Below are 21,064 nucleotides of genomic sequence, written 5' to 3' on the forward strand. Positions count from 1 at the left end.
ATAAATATATTCCTGTACCATATACATCTCTTCTTTCCCATTGAAATAATTTTGAGTGTGCCATTCACTCAAGAGTCTGAAATGGTTGTTAAGTGTAGACTATGGTAAGGTAAGAGCAAGGTGATTAAAGTGGGCTGTAGAAACACCCATCTCCCAGTATTGATTTAAAAAATACCCGGGCAGTTTCACCAACATTGAATTGACATGTACATATGGATGACACATATTATAAAAACTAAGTGTAGTCCAAGTGGAGTTAAGGTTCAAGGTTAGGTGCACCAAAGAGCTCACACAGCAGTCTTCCTTTCAGCAGCTTTGTGGATGTCCAGTTTATAGGGCTAGGAGCCAAAGTCAACTTTCCTGCTCTTGAATGTTTGGATTTCCCTGTTACTCCCTTCACTGAGCTCTTGAGCAGTAGAACTTAGCATCAGTTTCTAGGCATCCCTGAGACCCCCATTCTTTTTCTAGGTCTTGCCTCAGTCAGGTGAGGATGGAGTCAGTCTCCAAAGCTCAGGAGAGAAGCCCAAGTTAAGTTACTGCCTACCTTCTGGCTCCATTAAGTCAGAGCCACTCTGCCACCAATCTCTACCTGGTCTGGACTTTAAGGATCCAGTTAAAGCTTGGATATCAACAACTCGTGAGAATGCCCATTGTGTCCTCTCTTTTCTGAGAAGAGAAACATACACTTAATGGACCATTCCTTCACAGCCTGTGACAACTCCTGGGCTTCATCATACCGTTTTCTATGACAGATTCAGTCTTCCTCTTAACATAACCGCAACCCTCCTAAACCTGAAGGTGCTAGTGAGTGGGTAAAATAGTCCTGCACCCAAGAGAGGGGTGAACACCCCACTGCTTTTGTTCACTTCAGACCTCTCCACAAAGGGGATTGCAACCTGAGTGCTCCCTTTCATAACTACCCTTCTCAATGGGCACCCAGGGTCACTGCTCACCTGAGAGATGATCTCAAAGGATGGGTTCATCACTACTTCTTTTAAAGTCCTTAACCCACTACACAAGTGACATCTTGCGTATTTGTGCTGACCCCCACCCTTCCCCCCAAACCCCTGCAACTGGTAAAAGTGTTTATTTTATAAATATTAGCCAGGCCGGCCACCACCACAATAAATACAGGACCAGACTTTATCCAATATAAATTTGTTTTTATTGAAGCAGCAGTCACATGACTTTATATCTAGCCTTTAGATTAGGCCTGACGGAGTGAGCCAGCCCCCCAAAAAAGATGTTTCTTTTTGCACTAAGAGACATAACATGTTTACATACATCATCCAGTATTGGAAATGAGCAGACTCAAACACAACATGTGTTGGTTTACCTGGGAGGTACAGCCCCACTATTTGTGGTGTTCATATAATTCACAGATACTCCCAAAGACCATTACTAATGGGATGAAAGTTAAAAGAAAATAACAGCTACACCAGACCATGAACACAGGAATCAAAGACAGCAGCTTATACACATTTTAAAAAACTTGTCCCTTTCAGGCTTGTATTCTTTCTTTTCAAAGCAATGTTTGCATAGCTTCCTCGACATCAACTCCAAAGGTTTCCAAGATGGAAGCTGCACCTCTTGGGGCTATACAATGGAATAAGATCATTTAAGAGAATGAGAATTAGTGTTCATATCTTGACTTTTGTTAACAGCTTTGTGTTTCTCTAATTCGAGGAATGAAGTGGTGATGTGACTACATAATGCATTGGCAAAATAGATAGGGTGAAGGAAATAAGGTTGGGTACTGAAATAAAGACCACACACTTGTGAATTTTAATTTCATTTCCAGGCTAACCTACTTTTTATTTAATGCAAATTACAGTACCAGTTAACTATTTCCAAACCAAGTCACATAGAACGAAATGTATTTACAAGGGAATGGGGAAAGGGAAAAAAAACATTGAGCATACTTTTCACAAAAAAGTTTATATTTAAAATGAAAAAAAAAATCAGTCACAGAGGCATTCAAGTAGTAATAATGTTATACAGATTTTGCTTTTCCTTTATATCAAGACAGATTTGCACAAGTGTTTGCAATAGTTTGTATACAACCCACAGTCCTTTATATATATATATATATATATAATAATAACTTTTGTTTTTTAGATTTGATTTTAAGATGGAAGTGGTCACGCTAATTGGTATGTGTACAGGCCCAAGTGATCCATCGGCAACACATTTATGAATGCAAATTTTACAGGCAAGCACATTTTCATACATCTGTATCTGCCTGTAGACAGATATAGTTAAGAAAAAAAAAAAACTTAAAAATTAACACAAGGAAGTCTACTTTGTCAAGTTAACCCCTTATGTACTGGTTGTCATTTTGCTTTTATTGCAGAGGTGCAAATGGAGCAACAAACTTGAATAAAACGTCATAACCCTTGTGAAAATAATCCAAACCCCAGAGATTACTTTCAAAGCCTCTCAAACACAGACCTTAGTCTGGGGCTCTACTCTGCTTCTAGTTGTCTTATTTTCAGTGGCTCAGGTTTCTACCAGAAAAGACAGATTTTACTGTAAAGCATACTTATTTTTCTATATAAGGGATATAAGGGAGAAAGTGTTCGACTCTGTGATTAGATGATCAACTAACATGAACAAGAAATCCGATACAATTTTGGTTTAAAACAAAGAAAAACCCCCAAGCTCCTGGGGATCTGGCATTGGCCAAACTTCCTTTGGAAGATTCCAAAGTTAAATCCCTTAAAAAGGAAAGGGAAAAAGAAATGAAATGCCAGTGTCTTTATATCCACAGGGATAGAGAATACAATAGTCCTCTTAGAAACCTTTGCATTGGTGTAGACAAGATGACTGGTTAGGCAGGCTTTGTTAAGACACAAATAAAAAATATGTGTCTAAAAATTAAGAGGACTTTAAAAAAAGGACACAACATGTTGCTGGAAAGAAGGTGCAGTCTTCTGCCTTGCTGGAATGAACACATGATATTTCAAAAATAGCAAGCTTTGGTTTGGTAAAGTTTTTTTTTTTTTTTTTTTTCTTCTACTTGAGACATCTTATATGGAGTACTTGGAGGCAAAACAAGTAATTTTGATTTTTTTTTCTTTCAAAAAAGGCCTTCATAATGGGCACACAGTAAGAAACAGATTTTTTAAAGAGATAAATTAAAATGACACTTCATTGAACAGGGGTAGAGGTGACAGGGGGGAGGAAAGTTCCCTTGTGAAAACAACAGTCCCCACCGCACAGGCGGCAATCATGCAGCGGCCGCTAGTAATTGCACCACAGCATTTTAGACCACCCGTGTATCAAAACCGATACAAGTATTAAGAAACATTGATTTACAAAAACCAGTTCTCTCTCTCTCTTTTTTCTCTCATTTGGGAGGGAAGTAGTAGATGAAATGGAGAGAGAGAGAGGGCAGAAGGCTCCCGGAATCTGCTGTTTGTAAGACCCATGGTTAGGGTTTGGGGGAAGAGACGAGCAAAATCTACTCTATTCCATATTCTCCGGCTCGAGGGCTCCCTGGCACTACACTAAGTCCCTGGATGAAACGGAACTGGTCACTGCCACTGAGGAGGAAACAGATGTTCAGAACCAAGACAAAGGTAGGGCTTGAATGAAATGAGATTATGAAAATGATTATGGTTTCCTCTTTCCACTCCTGAGCATGGTAACTGTGGAAGGGGCAAAGACACTGTTATGAGTGAGCCATTATTTCAAAGGGAAGGGGGTGGGACAGGGAGACATGGATATTGAGACCAATTAGTATCTGCAAAATGAAAAACAGAAACGAAAAAACAAACACATGGAAGCGAAGGCACTCCAAACTATATAGATACACTATACATTGCTAGAGTTATTGTTACAATAATACAGGCCGGTACCTACTGTACAGAGTTAAAACTATATGGCTTTAAAAAGCTCGTCTACAATTTGTCTGATTATTAAACAGAATCACTGCCCTGAACAGTAACTTTTTGCTCATTAATAACAGTTCCTGGGTCCACATATTTACATACAAAACAACAGAACTTAAATTTAAAAACATTGAAAGAAAATATAATGTACAAGCTTGAATTTGGTGAGGAGCTTTTATTATTATTATTTACAAAAAACATTATTCAGAGACCTGGATCCCACTTGTATAAGAGTTCTGTGATCCCACCATGATCCTTGAGAAAGAAAAATCACGAACCTCAGCCCTCACACACACACAATTAAAATGAGAGAAAAACTTGACTTTTCTCTCTTCTCTTATCCCATTTACGGGGGGAAGTGTTTCCTAAAAGAAGCACAGATTTTTGCATTCTCCAGCAAGTATATCAGTTCAGAGCACTGTCTGTGTCCACATGTCTGGCTGGGTAGTTTGGTCTCAAAGTAGGTCCACTTCTCTGTCACAGACCTGCCATCCAGCTTCTTTATAAACCCTTTCTGAAATGGTCTATCAAAGCCATTCCCTTTAAGAATTAATCCTGTCAAATACTTTGATTCAGACTTCTTTCAAATCTTAATTTGCTCTCAGAAGCTCATTATGAAAAGTAAAATGCAATTTGTTTGATTTGGTTTGAGTGAGTGTGTTTCCTTTCTCACGAACTCTGATATAACCAGAGGTTGGAGAAACCCTTCTGTGGCTTAAGAGCTTAGCTAGACAGTGAGTGAAAACTAGGATGGCTCACAGGTGCCTCTCTGGGTACTGGTTCATGTCAGCAGGCAGTACGACTCTCTTGGAGAGTCACACACACTCGGTTAAGAAGCAGGACAGGGTGCTGGGACCTGCGTGAGGGCTGCCAAGAGACTCCACTTCCGAATCACCTGGAGGGCAACGCCCCTAACATGACCTAAGGTGACAACAAGGAGGGTGAAAGGTTACAGTCTGGGGCTCAGCTCTGCAGCCCAACAGTTATCAGCTAACCTTGGAAAGGTGTGTGGGGAAGGAAGGAAGGTAGGCGGGAAAGGTGGCCATCACTCAAGTGATCTTTAAATGTAAAGTACAACTGATTGTGCCTTAAAGATTCATAGGTCAAGTAATGGCCCATAAGCACCAAGGTGTCTAAGGTTCATTTTAGAGTATATAAGGCCCACATAGATGTCAACCTTAAAAATATAAAACAAACCAGCTGTGAAAATCTATTTCCTTACTGCCAACGTAATCCTTCAATTCTCCTTGCTTTCCAAGGAATATTGCTTTTTCTTCAAAAACAGAGACTGAGTCTTACACTGTTCACTGATTATATGAAGAAAACAAAAACTCTTAACTAGGTGTAGGGGGAAACATCCTCATGCTTCAACTAGTCAATTTTGATATTGTGGACAAAAACAGAAAGACAGAACAAAACAAAAAAACCCCAAACAAAAGGCAGTACTGAATCTATGTATATAACACATAATACACACATTTATATAATCAGTTTTCCTATAAAGTCAGCAGGTACAAGTGACTGTTTATGTCATTTTCATGTGTAGTTTTTAATATTCCTACCATCTAAAATCATCATGGCCTATCTCACATGCATCAATAAATAAAATTTAAAAAGCTTGAGGTTAAAAAAGCTGAAATTAAATACAGATTCTGGATTTGGAGTTAAAATTAGAACTATATGCAGAATGTGGCAATTTCTGCAAGCTCAATTTGCAATTAAAAAATACGAAAAATAAACCAGTAGACTGTTACAATTCACATTATTTAACTACGATGTCCTCTCAAGTGTATCTTTCCAAGGGAAGCAACTTTAGAAAATAAAATCTGGACAAATTCATTCACAGTGGTGAGATCTGCCCGGCCCACCCTTCTCCTCCAGGTTCATCAGCTTTTGACCTCTGCAGCCAGAGTGGCCAGCTCAACACCCTTCTCAGTCTTCTCCTAGGTCACTAGATTAAAACTGTACTAAGTTTTATAGAGAACCTTTGGTCAGGCAAACAAAGACCCACACAAAGAGCACACACGCTTCTCCCCTGACAGCTTAAGTTTCTTTACCTACAGAAGTTTCTTCACTACTAGCACTGATTAAGAGTAAAATAAAACCTTGACATCAATTAAGAATTTTCCCCATATAGATTCAAACTTTATTGACCTCCTGGGTTACAAACGACACACATTTCCTTTGTCTGCCACACCTGCCATTGACATGCCAAAGGCAAGTCTTCAAGTACCCGAGGATATGGATTAATTTTACAAGTGACATTTAAGTCCCCAATGAGTTACACCTGCTAAGCTCCCAACCAATTTCAAGCTGTGCACTATACCCAAGTCTTACACTTGACTTTAAAAGAAAACAAAGTTCAAAAAAACTTCAGCACAGAACAAAGTCTTCTTTTGTGGAAGGGGCATGAGGCAGGAGTCCTGTTTTTAAAGTATACAACAGCAGACTTTTGATAAAAAAAGATTGTCGTGGGAGAGAGATTGTGTGTTCTAGTGCTCCGCTTTCCCCCTCCCCACAACCCCTCCCACCCCCTGGATCTCCCTCAAGTGAGAATACAATGAAACTGGTTTGTATTTATAGATATTTTACAAGGTTAAATAAGAACAACAATAATAATAAAAAAAATTGAACACTAAAATGAGTAGGTTTTTTTTTCTCTTTTTAATTTTCTTTCCAATCGTGACCAGTGTTGCTGAGTGACACTCAAGTAAACTGGTGGCTGTTCCTGTGCAGCTGGCTGCTCGGGACTGTTCAGGAGGAGTCGGAAGCTGATGCAGAAGCGGCATTATTGGTCTGTCCACGGTCTCCAGCATTAGCATCTGCAAATTGAAAGCCCCAAGAGAGAGCATGAACAATGCTATAATACACCAGAGAGAAAAGAACGTGGCCTCAACTGCGGACTGAGAGCTGTATCTGGAATGTTGTTTTAAATATGGCCAATACTATGATATTTCAGTCCCTCTGCTGGATCCTCAGGTTGGGAAATCTGTTGTGGGCCCTAGAACTTTTGCAGCAGTGCGAGAACGTCTTTGGTATAACTGTTCTCCAGTTTGTGGGTTGTCTGCGAGGCAGTCTACGGTGGGGCTAATGGTGACCTCTTCCAAGAGGATTTATGCCACATGCTGCACCTCCCAGGTCTGCTGTAGCCAGAGTCCCTCTCTCTGTGGCAGGCCACTGCTGACCCGCGCCTCCACAAGAGGCGCTCAGACACTCAAAGACAGGTCTGGCTCAGTCTCTTGTGGAAAATTCTTAAAGAGTCGGGAATACCAGACCACCTTACCTGCCTCCTGGGAAACCTGTATGCAGGTCAAGAAGCAACAGTTAGAACCAGACATGGAGCAATGGACTGGTTCCAAATTGAGAAAGGAGTACGTCAAGGCTGTATATTGTCACCCTGCTTATTTAACTTATATGCAGAGTACACCATGCGAAATGCAGGGCTGGATGAAGCACAAGCTGGAATCAAGACTGCTGGGAGAAATATCAATAACCTCAGATATGCAGATAACACCACCCTATGGCAGAAAGTGAAGAGGAACTAAAGAGCCTCTTGATGAAGAAAAGAGTGAAAAAGCTGGCTTAAAACTCAACATTCAAAAAAATTAAGATTATGGTATCTGGTCACATCACTTCATGGCAAAGAGATGGGGAAACAATGCAAACAGTGACAGACTATCTTTTCTTGGGCTCCAAAATCACCGTGGACAGTGACTACAGACGTGAGATTAAAAGACATTGCTCCTTGGAAGAAAATGATAAACCTCAACAGCATATTAAAAAGCAGAGATGTTACTTTGCCAACAAAGTTACGTCTAGTCATAGTTATGGGGCATAGTTTTTCCAGTAGTCATGTATGGATGTGAGAGTTGAGATATAGAAGGCTGAGCATTGAAGAATTGATGCTTTTAAACTGCAGTGTTGGAGAAGACTCTTGAGAGTCCCTTGGACTGCAAGGAGATCAAACCAGTCCATCCTAAAGGAATCAGTCCTGAACATTCATTGGAAGGACGGATGCTAAAGCTGAAGCTCCAATACTTTGGCCACCTGAAGCGAAGTGTTGACTCATTGGAAAAGACCCTGTGCTGGGAAAGACTGAAGGCAAGAGGAGAAGGGGACAACAGAGAAGATGGTTGGATGCCATCACTGACTTGATGGACACAGCTCCAGGAGATGGTGAAGGACAGGGAAGCTTGGCATGTTGCCGTCCACGGGGTCGCAAAGAGTCGGACACGACTGAGTGACTGAATGACAACAACAATGCTATGAAATATGAATTTCTTTCTGCATAGATCTAAGTATGTGCCTTGGATGGGTCTCAGTGCAGGGAAGATGGTGCCTCTGCATAAGCTACAGACTTATGCCAGAGAACATTTCTATCAAAGCTCTTGCCATAGCTGGGATTAGCACAGGATGAATATTCAACTGGAATCCAGCTTACCTGAAAATAAATGAACAGTGCACAGCTTGGAAAACTTGCTAGAAATTCTGAATGGTGTTATAATATGCCATCTGCTTAAGTGGGTGAATGAGTGGAGGCAATGAAAGCAATATGGGTCAGTGTTGATAGGCAGAAGCACTAAGCGTAAATCAAACTCAACTGCTTGCTTCCTAAGTATAGTCCTTCTCCATTATTCACAGAAATGGAAGACACAACCAGCAAAGAAATAGCCACTGCAGGACCAATTTCATTATTCAATTCAATAAAGCATCTCAGAGTGAAACGTCAGAGAACTTGAGCTTACTTTGCCTAATACTCTGGGAATACATATATCTTTACTACTTAATCCACGCCCTCCCCCCAACACACATACTTTTTAAGCTTCACTATTATTTCATAGTCTCCAGTAACATTTAAAAAGGTATTTAACTGTGTCCAGATTGGCTCTCCATTGTGGGTAGGCAACATACTGCTGTTTCAGTGGCTAGTCAAGTTGCGTCTGTCTTACACACATGACTGGGATATATGGCTAGGCAAATTTCCTCTCAAAAACTTTACACTAAGCCCTGATCAAGATGAGAGGTGGCCTGACTGAGATGGGCAACTTCCAAGAGCCACCATCCTAGAAGTCCGCCACTCTTGGCCATCCAGGCTGGTGACACCAACAAAACAGACTCGAAGTTCTATCTCCCTCTGGAGACTGTAGCTCTCTTGTATCCTGAGTAAATTTTATGGCTGAATGCAACATTTGGTCCTTGAATCTTTCTACTTTGAATTTTTTAGCTGAACAGGAAACGGACCCCAAGGACACACAGCAATTCTAGCTTAAGGAACTCTTGCTGTTCAGTTGCCCAGTTGTGTCTGACTCTGCGACCCCACGGACTGCAGCACACCAGGCCTCCCTGTCCCTCACCATCTCCTAAAGTTTGCCCAAGTTCATGTCCACTGTATTGGTGATACCATCTTGCTATCTCATCCTCTGACACCCTCTTCTCCTGCCCTTAATCTTTCCCAGCAATAGGGACTTTTTCAGTAAGCTGCTCCCATCAGGTGACTAAAATACTGGAACTCTTAAGGATTAGATACCCAGCTTATCATTTTGATAGCTACTCTTTAAAAACTCTACTTCCTTCCAAAGTATCTGATTATTCCTTTAAACAATCTGCCCTTAAACTTAACTCAACCTTTGGGGAAGAAATGTTTCTATCTCTTAATATAGATGGTTGTGTTTATTCATTTTATTTCCTTCAAAACAGCTTCTAATCCTCTTTTCATGCAAGTAAGTGCAGGCATTATGACATGAGGGTCCATCCATTAGGTCCACATTGCCCATGGCATGGCATCACATTAATTTATCTGTATGGCTCAAGGACAGGTAAAGGATACATCATATTTAACGTAGAACCTATGTTCCAAAGGCAGGTAAACAGTCTCTCACATTAACCAGTTAGTAACTGTACCTAATACTTCATTCATAACCCCTGTTTTTTCTTGTACATGCCCCATTAATCAGGAGTTTTATTCTCAATGATCATTCAAATTCTGTGTCTCAATAACCTAACATCAATTCCTATTCAGGCCACAGGTTCCTACAAGGCTTCTGCAGGAAAAATGCTTGTTTTCATAATTTAGGCACAGGCTGCGTTAAAAACTCCTGAGAAAGCCTGGAAGGCACGAACGCGTGTCAGAACATAATGCTTCTCACAAGCCCTGCCACTGCAGCGTCTCTCGTGCTGTGGACGGCACTCAGAGCCTATGCATGATTGTCATCAAACAGAGCTTCTCTCTCCTTTTTAACATGTAAGGATGACAGGTGAAACTGTCGTATTACGGTCTTCCTCAGGTCTTCGAGATCCACCAGTCATCAGTAATTTATCAGCACACATACTAGCATCGTCACACCCCTGGCCATGCTGGTCATTAGCTATTGTCCAGCACCCACCAGGACTCATCCACATTTCCAGCCAGCCCATTATTACTCTTTGGCAATATCCTATTTAGCTACTAATCTGCCAATGACCTTGCACTGGCTATTACCTATGACTTTATGACATTCCCAAAACTAGTCTCCTCTTCCTTGGATAAATCCAAAGACCTGCTGAAATGATTATAATAAAAAGCACAAGCCTTTTAAGTGGACATATAATCAGAAACAAAATCACCTTCTGAATGATAAAATTTAAGACATTCATATTCCTCAGGTTTGTAATTTAATGATCTCTTATTTTTCTTTGAGTCATTTCCAAATCATTTGATAAGTAAAATTTTAACAGCTAATTACTTTGATTAAATTATTCCTGATATCTAAAATCACAGCACTGAATTCATTCATCAGAAACAAAACCAAAAAATAACCCCAAAATCTTTGCCCAGTGCAATGAACTCTACTTAAAACCAGGTTATAAAAGTCTATGCTGAGAAAAAGATTAGAGTTCTCTATTTTTCAGAGGGATATAAAACAAACATAGGGAGGAGAAAAGCAAAACAAAAAAACGATGTGAACTTCCGTAAACTCAACAGTAGCTCCAACAGACTGTCTGGTTTATTGAATTAGCAAAGCTATGTTTTTAAAGTTTTTGGTATATGCTTATTTTGATCCCACTGTCAATTCTGTATATTTGTTTACAGAGCTGAATCTGAATTAACATGGACCCTCTATAATTTAAATGTTCATTAATTTAAAATTCTGATAAATGGTCACTAGACTTTGTTTACTGAAATTTCTATAAGTTTTCTTTTCAAACATTTAAATAGTAACTATTTTTTATATTCTATTTTAAAAATATTATTTTCCACTATGTTTAATCACCGGATACGGAATATAGTTTCCTGCGCTGTGCAGGAGGACCCTCTTGTTTGTTTGTCCTATGAAAGAGTTTACATGTGCTAATCCAAAACTCCCAGTCCTTCCCTCCCCTCCCCTCTTCCGCTATGGCAACCGCAAGTCTGCTCTCTATGTCTAACAACAACTCTTTAAAAGCAACAAAGCTCATCTTGATTCTTCATTCCCTTCCCTTTACATATGTACTGATAAAAGTGATGAAATCTGGCATTATGATTTTTAAAAAGGCTAAGATTGTTTATCTTCCTTAAGTCGTATCCAATTTCACAAATGTTTTTTCACAAATATTTACTAAGTATGAAACTCCATTGTACAACTTAATAGCTGTGTGATTATGGAACAAGTTATTTAACCTCTCTACCCACATTTTCCCCATATGTAAAATGGTGATAATACTACCGTCTATGTAATAAGGCCTAAGAAGTGCTTAGTAATTGTCCAATAAATGTAAAGATAAAAGAGACACCTAGAAATACACAAATGTGTAATTTAGTGTGACTGCAATAACCACCACCATCACCACAGCATCAGTGATGGCAGCTGCTGACATCTGGGTGCTTACCAATATGCCAGATACCATACCAAGTGCATGGCAAACATGTCATTCAGCCCACACTGTAAGAAATAGGCACAATTGTTGCACTCATTTTGAAAACAGGAAAAACGAATGCACAAAGAAATGATATAATTTGCCCAAGGTTACAGAGGTAACAAAACTGGGGGGGCAGAGCACAGAGGGAACAGAGGAACAGAATGATTACCTTTAAGGGCTGTAGGAGACAAGCAGAAAAGATTTCCTATCAAAGGGAGAAGAGAGGGCTTTTATTCAGACCTAACCCCTATATAATCCAATATAATTTACAGAGTCTACTTCTATTAACCAAAGGGTTATTACATTAAAATAGATCAGTGAATTTATAATAATAAAAATCACCAGTATGGTTATTTTATTATCTAATTTTCAAATAGTTTGAATAGGATACACAGAGATAAAGGTGTTTTGTAAACAACTATAAGTGAAGTCACTCACTCTTTGTGACCCCATGGACTGTTGCCTACAAGGTTCCTCTGTCCATGGAATTCTCTAGGCAAGAATGGGTTGCCATTTCCTTCTCCAGGGAATCTTCCCGACCCAGGGATCAAACCTGGATATCCCACATTGTAGGCAGACACTTTACTGTCTGAGCCACTAGGGAAGATTATTTACTGATTTCCAACATTCCTAGAAACCAATGCTCATGACCAGCCCTCTGATATACCATAAACCAACAAACCAATGATGGATTTAAGGGTGAAAGGTGAGAACAGTCAGCTTTGGGGGAAGAAGGGATAAGATCATTCTTTTTACACTGTGGTAGCCACCCTCCAAGATGGCCTCAATGAGGCATGCACCTCTTGATATCTATATCCTCGTGTAATCCCTTCCTCTAATAAATAGGGCCGGCCTATGTAACACACAGGATATCAAAGAAATAATGGTGTGTAACTTCCAAAAGTCTGGACATAAAAGACACTGTGGCCTCCACCTTCTCCTCCTTGGATCACTTGGTCTAGGGGAAGCCAGCTGCCACAACATTAGACACTTGTATAGTGCTACAGAGAGGTTCACACAATGACGGGCTGGGCCTTCTGCAAATGCCAGCACAGATTCACTCCCCACAGGAATGAGTCATCCTGGAAGTAAAGCTTCCAACTCCAGGCAACAATCCTTCAGATGCCTGCAGTCCTGGTCAACATTTTGGCTACAACCTCATGAGAAACCCTCACCCAGAATTTCACAGCTAGGCTGCACAAAAGCTCTGTGAGATAATAAATGTTTACTGTTAAGCTGCTAAATTTGGGGGTATCTTGATACATGGCAGTAGATAACTAATGAATACATTTTCACAAGCCAGTGAGAGCACTACCAAGCAAGTTCCTCTACAAAATTTGGTATGCTCCTAATAAACTGTTTAAGACACGAAGATTGCACCAGTTGTTCATTTGGTTTTCCCCTAATCCTGAGAAGAGTCTACGGTTCTATGGCTCTGGTACTGGGTATGGCAAAGGGAGTTTGTACATGTATTGAGACCCATTTTATTCTGTATGACCTCAGAGGTAAAAATGACAAGTTGGGCAATCCTATAGTGAAACTAAGGGCAAAGCTCTAAAGTATTAGGTTCCCCCAAGAGTACACCAGGCTGTGACTTTTGTCCTAGAGTAGATTTTTGTGTACAGAATTTCACATCTGATATACATATTTTCCAGGAGAGGAGTCACAGTTTTATTTTCAGAGTCTTAGAGATCTGTAAGAGCTGCTAGATAACTGAGTCATGGATTTGATGGGCAGCTGTCTCAATACTGAGGAAACTGCACCATCTGGTTGCTTAGGTGGTAAGCCAAAAGTTCTCACTGTGATCCTTTACTCTTACACTCCTGCCAACGCATCACCAAGTCCTGTCCATTCTCCCTCCAAATGTGTCTGATCAAATGTGTAAAATGGGGAGGGGAAGGAGTGTGAAGGGAAGGTCCCACATTTATAAACTGGGGCCAAAAGGTTTAAATAGAAAAGCAGAAAATAAAGGAACAGGTCAGGTGGAAAAGGACAGAGAACCAACAAGGGAGCTGGGGTTCCAAAGGTTCAATATTCCAGAATTTTAAGTCTATAAAAGTTAAACCTAACTGATACAAGTGTTCACTGTCTGGCCCAACAGCAATAATGGAAATGTTCTATCTGTACTCTCAAATAGGATGACTGCAAGCTACATTTGGTTATTTAAATTTAACTGAAATTAAATAAAAATAAAACATAGTTCCTTATTTACTCTAAACACGTTTTCAGGTTCTCAAAAGCTATAAAATCATTATTGGCATATCAGTGAAAGAGCATATTTCAGATATATCAAATCCTTTTTTGTGCTTTATGTGTAAAATATACTTGGGAACTTTAAGTATACTTTACTTACTTTTTTATGCTCTCCTAAGCCCATTTTGTGCATTTCTATTCATGAGCCATCCTAGTTTTATAATTTAGAACTGGCTCATGACAGCTCAACTCCTCTAAAAGATAAAGTTTTGGAGCCTTGGGCTATGTTGTGTGTACTGTTTACACCCTAAGATCCTAAGCCTCTTGATGAAAGTGAAAGAGGAGAGTGAAAAAGCTGGCTTAAAGCTCAACATTCAGAAAATGAAGATCATGGCATCTGGTCCCATCACTTCATGGCAAATAGATGGGGACAGTGGAAACAGTGTCAGACTTTATTTTTTTGGGCTCCAAAATCACTGCAGATGGTGACTGCAGCCATGAAATTAAAAGACACTTACTCCTTGGAAGGAAAGTTATGACCAACCTAGATAGCATATTCAAAAGCAGAGACATTACTTTGTCAACAAAGGTCTATCTAGTCAAGGCTATGGTTTTTCCAGTAGTCACGTATGGATGTGAGAGTTGGACTGTGAAGAAAGCTGAATGCCGAAGAATTGATGCTTTTGAACTGTGGTGTTGGAGAAGACTCTTGAGAGTCCCTTGGACCGCAAGGAAATCCAACCAGTCCATCCTAAAGGAGATCAGTCCTGGGTGTTCTTTGGAAGGTATGCTGCTGAAGCTGAAACTCCAGTACTTTGGCTACCTCAGGCGAAGAGTTGACTCACCGGGAAAGACTCTGATGCTGGGAGGGATTGGGGGTAGGAGGAAAAGGGGACGACAGAGGATGAGATGGCTGGATGACATCACCGACTCGATGGACGTGAGTTTGAGTGAACTCTGGGAGTTGGTGATGGACAGCGAGGCCTGGCGTACTGCAATTCATGGGGTCGCAAAGAGTCGGACACGACTGAGCGACTGAACTGATAAGGTCCTAATCTTAGATGTTCCCATTCAAGCCTGTTCCAAGTGGAAATGCCTCTACTTAAAACCAGGTCTCACATTAGTGTCATTAACTGACACATGAACAAGCAACACTGTTACTCACAAAGAAAGGTATATCCCAATGTTACATTTAAACTAAAATCATACTCTACACTAATGCAATCAAAGTATCAGCAGTAAGGAAAAGGATTTGATTTGTTTTTTCTCTTTATAATGTCTATCATGATTTTGATAATTTTGTGTGTATCATAATGAGGAAGCACTTCTCAGCAAATTATCAGCACCTCTCTTATCATAATAATATTACAAGGAAAAGGTGTGGCATGAGATACCATGGTGCATTCAGTCATTTAAAAAACAGAACCGAAATTCAGGAACCAGTGAGGCAATCAATCCAGCAGCAAACCTGGAGGGCTTATCAACAATACTGTTTATACTTGGTCAGCTGGCAGCAGAGAGATCTTAACTGCTGTTGTGTTCAGCTGCAGAACACTTAATTAAGAGGCTTGGTTGTTCAAGGTAAAAAACTGAAAGCCATGGAGACAAAGGATGTGTTTCATCTTTTAAGTTAAAAAACTTAGTTGAGGAACGAAGAATAAGAAAAGGCATATGAATATAAACAGGTGACTTCAAGTAAGGAACTGAGGAACACTGGAAGAATACCCAGAAGAATGTCTGACAGGATATTCACCAACTCAATCAAGAAGATTTTACAATACTTTTGGAGGAAGGAGGAAAAACCCAGGTAAAATTTTTGACTTAACAGGAAACAACATGTTTTACATTAAAATAAGCAATTTCCTAGAAGTGATACTTAGTACTGCTGTGGTGAAAATAATACCAAGATGGTATGACTCTAGGTATCTATATGCAAACTCAGTAAGTGAACTTGAAATCCTAACAGAGGGTAGATACAGTCTCAGATACAGTCTCATTGGTGTCAGTGACATATGGATGGAAGTCTATACTTCAAAACTTCAAACACAGAGCCAATAGGAGGAAATGGGCATAGAACTGTCCCTAACAAAGATACCCACCTTCTTCATCTACTAAGTTGGTAATGCATAAAAATACAGATGTGCTCATGTACATGCTGTCCTCCCACCTCCCTCACCCTGCCCCCCACCACTCTGGGCCGGCTAGTGCTGAAGTAATGGAGAAATGAAAAAATATGTGCATTACTAGTATAAAATGGGACAAGCTTTCTGGATGACAACTTGACAGTATGTACTAAAAATTTTAAACTTCCTTACACCTTTTGACTCAGGAATTCCTCTAAAAACTGAGGCACAACTCAAATGTCCAATAAGGAATTAGTTAAATAAATTATGGTATAGGCTTAGAATACTAGTTGAATACTATAAAGTCATATATCACCTTCCTCCATATACCATAAGCCCATTAAAAAAAAAAAGCCAGTCTCTGTCCACTCATAACTAGACTAAAATATACAATATAGTGTTACCTTTGATTTTCTTTGGAAGTGAGAATATGGAGAGTCTTATTTTCTAAAATAACTAGATATTATGGGTTTTTTTTCATACATAACTAGACACTATGTTTTTAATAGAGACAAATCCTTACATTCGGATTAAGATAAAGCGAAAACAGACAGGAAGAGTTCTGAAGGCCACCACCTGAGGGCATGCACTGTGGACTCCACAACTAGACAGGAGACGGGTGCAGCTTTCCCAGTGCACATTACGAAAGTGCCACAGGCCGTGATACTTGGGGAGGGGGTGAGGGGAGGGGACTGTCACTTCAGAAAAGTAGATATTCAATACACTGACTCAACGTAACACTTTATTTGTCAAATGCAGTGGAGACAAACAATCGGAGAAATTATTCTGGGTTTAATTCTGTCCAGCTAGAAAAAAACTGGCTGGTGATGGAGAAGGTGGCAAGGTGACAGGAATTCTGTGGTAAAAATAAGTGTAACAGAAAAAGGGACCACTAGTCCTGGCTAAATCTGAACCATGACTTTAGCAAAATGCATTTCAAAAAGTTCAGGGAACAGATAAGTATGATATTCTAGTTAGAATCTTCAAAAGGGGCTAATACTTGACAGGAAATAGAAAATTATAAAAAACAAAATTCTGACCAACCAAATAACTGCATACACTCTCTTTGCAAAGTAAAAGGAGAAGGACCAAAGAACCCAAATAAAAGGGTTTTTCTTGATGAGCTCATAATTTATAAAGTAGGGCACACATCCCAGGAAGAATAGAAAAATAAAAATGTGAACCTGTCAGAACAAGCCAAATTCAGTTTAAATGAGGTTAACAGCAAAAAGTTTTCAAAGCAAGACCAAGAAAAGTTAAGCCCCCTGACCAGGTAAAAAGACAGAGAAGACAGACCTTGTCCAACTCTTATCATGATTCCCTTTTCTGTTAGAAGGGTTTTCAACCTGGAAAGGATATAACAAAAATCCTAATAAACAAAATGCAGCCCAAGGAAGGTGAGGGAAATCTATACATTTTAAATGTCTTTAAACCCAGAATCTATAGTCTAAAAACACATTCTAAAATGAATTACAGAAATTCAATTTACAAATATTTAAGCACTAGAAATTCCCTTTAAGTCTTCAACAAAATTTTTTCATTTCCATCTTTGACACAGTTTCTTTCTTGATGGAAAAAATCTGAAAGTTTTCTTGACAAAAGCAAAGTATTTTTACTAATTTCTATAACATTAGTATATAAATGAATATTGTACAGTTGGTCTCTAGTTAAGCAAACAACAAGAAGGGTAATTTAGAGTTATTTACAGAGCATTAGAAGAATAATCCCTAGTAAGCCTTGTCTAGTCCCATTGAACATCAGTAACCTTGGTAAAGACAAAAAAAAAAAAAAAAAAAAAAATCTAGTAGGCGCTACCTTGTCCTCTTTGATATATTTTATTAGTTGCTTAGGACAGGCCAAAAATTGGTATGTTTATAAAATGTGCAGATGACAAATAACTATATAGAAAATCTAACATTCTGATATTTTAGAACATATTCAGGATTAGGATTTAAAATTCTCATTAGTATGGAGAAGATGCTAGCCATAGCCATTATTAAAATCTGAAGGACTTTTGCAAATAAGGATTGGGTTGGTTTTCTATAATGCCAGAGTAGGATCATTGAGTGGAAGAGATACATATAAGGGAATAAATTTCTAACAAAGTGATATGAAGATCGAATGTGCTACTGAATCTTCTAGTTTCTGAATATATACAAGTATGGGACACTAGCTTTCAGTAGATAATAAGGAGAGTAAAATGAAGTCAGTGGTTTTCAAATTTCTTTTAATAGCAGAACCACTGCACTGGAAGAAACCTTACCCAGAGGACTAATACGAAACAGAGAGAAAATTGCTTTAGCTGAAATTCCCAACTACATCTTACACTTACTCATCTGGCACTGGATCAGATGATCTCTAAAGTAATTCATATATGATCAGTAAAACTATAACTCCTGAAGATTTACTACTCTACAGGGTCCAGATGAATGGTCTCCCAAATGGAATGAATGGGAGGATCTGTTGGGGGTGTGGAGAAAAATCAGATAGATACAAACATTGAAATCAGAAATTATACCTTATGGTCTGAGAACAGTGTGTACACTTTTCAGAAGTTTCTTGTGTCAGTCAGAGCCACGGTCAGATATAATGCCCCCAGGAACTGACGTGTTTTAAAAACGATTTAAACAATGAAAGTTTTTGAGAAAAAAACAACCTCCATATCCACTGATTAACCACAACTGCTTTAATATTTGTATATTTCTATCTAGTCCTATCCACATGCAAATACACATTTAAGTTCAGTTACCAACATGGTACGTAGGATTTTAAACTTTTCTCCACATAATTTAAGATGAATACTTCCACAAATCTAAGTTTTATAATAACTGTCTTTTATAGTTACATAAAAACGGAGATTTCATAATGTACTGAATCATTTTCCTACTGCTGACCACTCAGGTCATATTTGCTCTCCTTTTTGTTATTATGTAACTTGCTTACTCACTCACTAAGTCTGACTCTTGCAACCCCATGGACTGCAGTGTGTGCACCATGTCGGTAACTGCCTAAACGTATATTTGCATGTGGACAGGACTGGATAGAACTAACTACTCTTATTTAGTTAGAGGTACATACTGCAATTCATTCACCCAAACGTGAATTACTGTGATGCTGTAGCTAGGGTGGGTGATTAGAAATTCTAATTTTGAAAATTCTAAATTAGAAAAACTTCCAGGTTCAGATTTTCAAGGTCAGAGGCTTTGGAGTTTAATATTTTACTTCTTCATACCTTGGAGCAGACCTGGAAATGCTTTGTCATGTCGGCAGGCATTCACTTCCTCCCTGCTTGGGTGGAGATGGGATGTCCATTTATTCAGGTGAAGCGAGTCATATATTCTTTTGTCATAAAAGGATGGATGTCAACCCTGTCTTTCACATGGTTGGTTTTTAACATTTACGAATCTGTCCTTACTTTGCAATAACAATAAAATGGTGTTAACAGTTTCCTTTCACTGAAGGCCCACCATGTGACCAGGCAAAGTGTTAAGCAGTTTGTACACTTTATATCTTACTTCTCATAACTCTATGTGGTGGGTATTTACTATTCCTATTGTACGGATAAAGAAACTGATGCTAAGAGAGACAGCAAACAACATGTATATTTTAAGATCTTACTAAAGAATGTAACTTATACTACCAAATACTTATTTAAAATATGTATACATGCACATACATATGTATTTACTTAAATCTGGGCCATTAAGGCCATTCAGTCAACCCCTTCATCTAGATGAGCATTTCCTAAGTTATGTTAGGTGACATTACTTGGCTCCCATAACTTTGGCCCCAAAGAAAACTGTTTTGCTTTAACCATATTGTAGTGTTGTGCCTTTAGCTCATACTGAGGGGCATTTAAAAGTTTCCAAATGGAGTCACCATTACATTTACTGCTGAAATAGTGACAAGAGTTTCATTTACTCTCTCTTGTGTGTGCACATGCTCAGTCATGTCCAATTCTCTGAGACCCAGTGAACTCTAGCCCACCAAGCTGTTCTAGCCATGGAGATTTCCAGGCAAGAATACTGGAGTGGGTTGCCATTTCCTCTTCCAGGGGATCTTCCTGACCCAGGGATTGAACTTATACCTCTTTCGTCTCCTGATTGGCAGGCGGATTCTTTACTACTAGCTTATAGTACCAAATTTGCAGCCCTAAAGGAGAACTACTTCTCAAACAGCAGGGTCAGAAATACTGTGCTTCTCCTAAGCTACCAGTGTGCTTTTCATCTAATGAAATATACGGGAAATTTTAAACAGATAACACTTTTTTATTTAGCCACTAGGAAGCTTACTGAAATATCTGAAATCCTTACTGGTATTAAGATACACAAGGCATGTATTTCTTTAAACTAATTTTAGCTCTGCCCTTAGTTTACTATTCCTATAAAATTCCTCATATCCTGATCTACTTCAACTTTAAAGTAAACTCTCAGGATCAAAGCCCAATGCCAGTTTCCATATTTATGTTGAAATCTGATTTCAACAGCTATAAAAATGTATATACAGCAGTAAAATTATTTTTTGATGACTGCTGTAACTTGTATCAAAGCAACATCAAAATCAGATTATACTACGCTCCTACCAGGCAGACAATTTGCCCCAAATCTTAGCTGTAATCATTAACTAGTATTTCACATTAAGAAAATGATTTAAAATTACCCAAAACTTACCAATCATAATTCTTATTGTATTCATAGTCTAAAACAATTCCTATAAACTAGCTCAACAAGTCAATGTGCTAGTCTGGGATGAGGGCCTATTCAATGTTTTAAACAATCAACACAATCTATAACCTAGGCCAGTGATTTAAGTTGATTAATAGCTCACTGAAGTAATTCTGTCTTCCTTCTAAATACAGGTCATAGTTAAAAGCAAAACAAAAAAACTCTATTTTTTCATTTAAAAACTTCAAAGCATATTTCAGTACATATTTGATTTGTACCATATTACTTGAGGAGAGCACTGCCACTCACTTTATAG

General features: G+C 38.9%; 1 protein-coding gene across 3 annotated transcripts in view; it reads right to left on the reverse strand.

The window, feature by feature from the left end:
- Window positions 1–5,662: 5,662 nt before the first annotated feature.
- GSK3B (glycogen synthase kinase 3 beta) overlaps window positions 5,663–21,064 on the reverse strand; it is a 208,645-nt gene continuing 193,243 nt past the window's right edge. For 2 of the 3 annotated variants that reach the window (XM_052636315.1, XM_052636308.1), the window contains one exon: window positions 5,663–6,715. In XM_052636315.1, coding sequence (XP_052492275.1) covers window positions 6,648–6,715 — 68 coding nt within the window. In that variant the 3' untranslated portion in view covers window positions 5,663–6,647. Of the gene's footprint in view, window positions 6,716–17,380; window positions 17,431–21,064 lie in introns of all 3 variants that reach the window. The other variant, XM_052636320.1, reaches the window with a different exon arrangement.

The sequence above is a fragment of the Budorcas taxicolor genome, chromosome 1 (assembly GCF_023091745.1).
Source record: "Budorcas taxicolor isolate Tak-1 chromosome 1, Takin1.1, whole genome shotgun sequence".
Taxonomy (NCBI): domain Eukaryota; kingdom Metazoa; phylum Chordata; class Mammalia; order Artiodactyla; family Bovidae; genus Budorcas; species Budorcas taxicolor.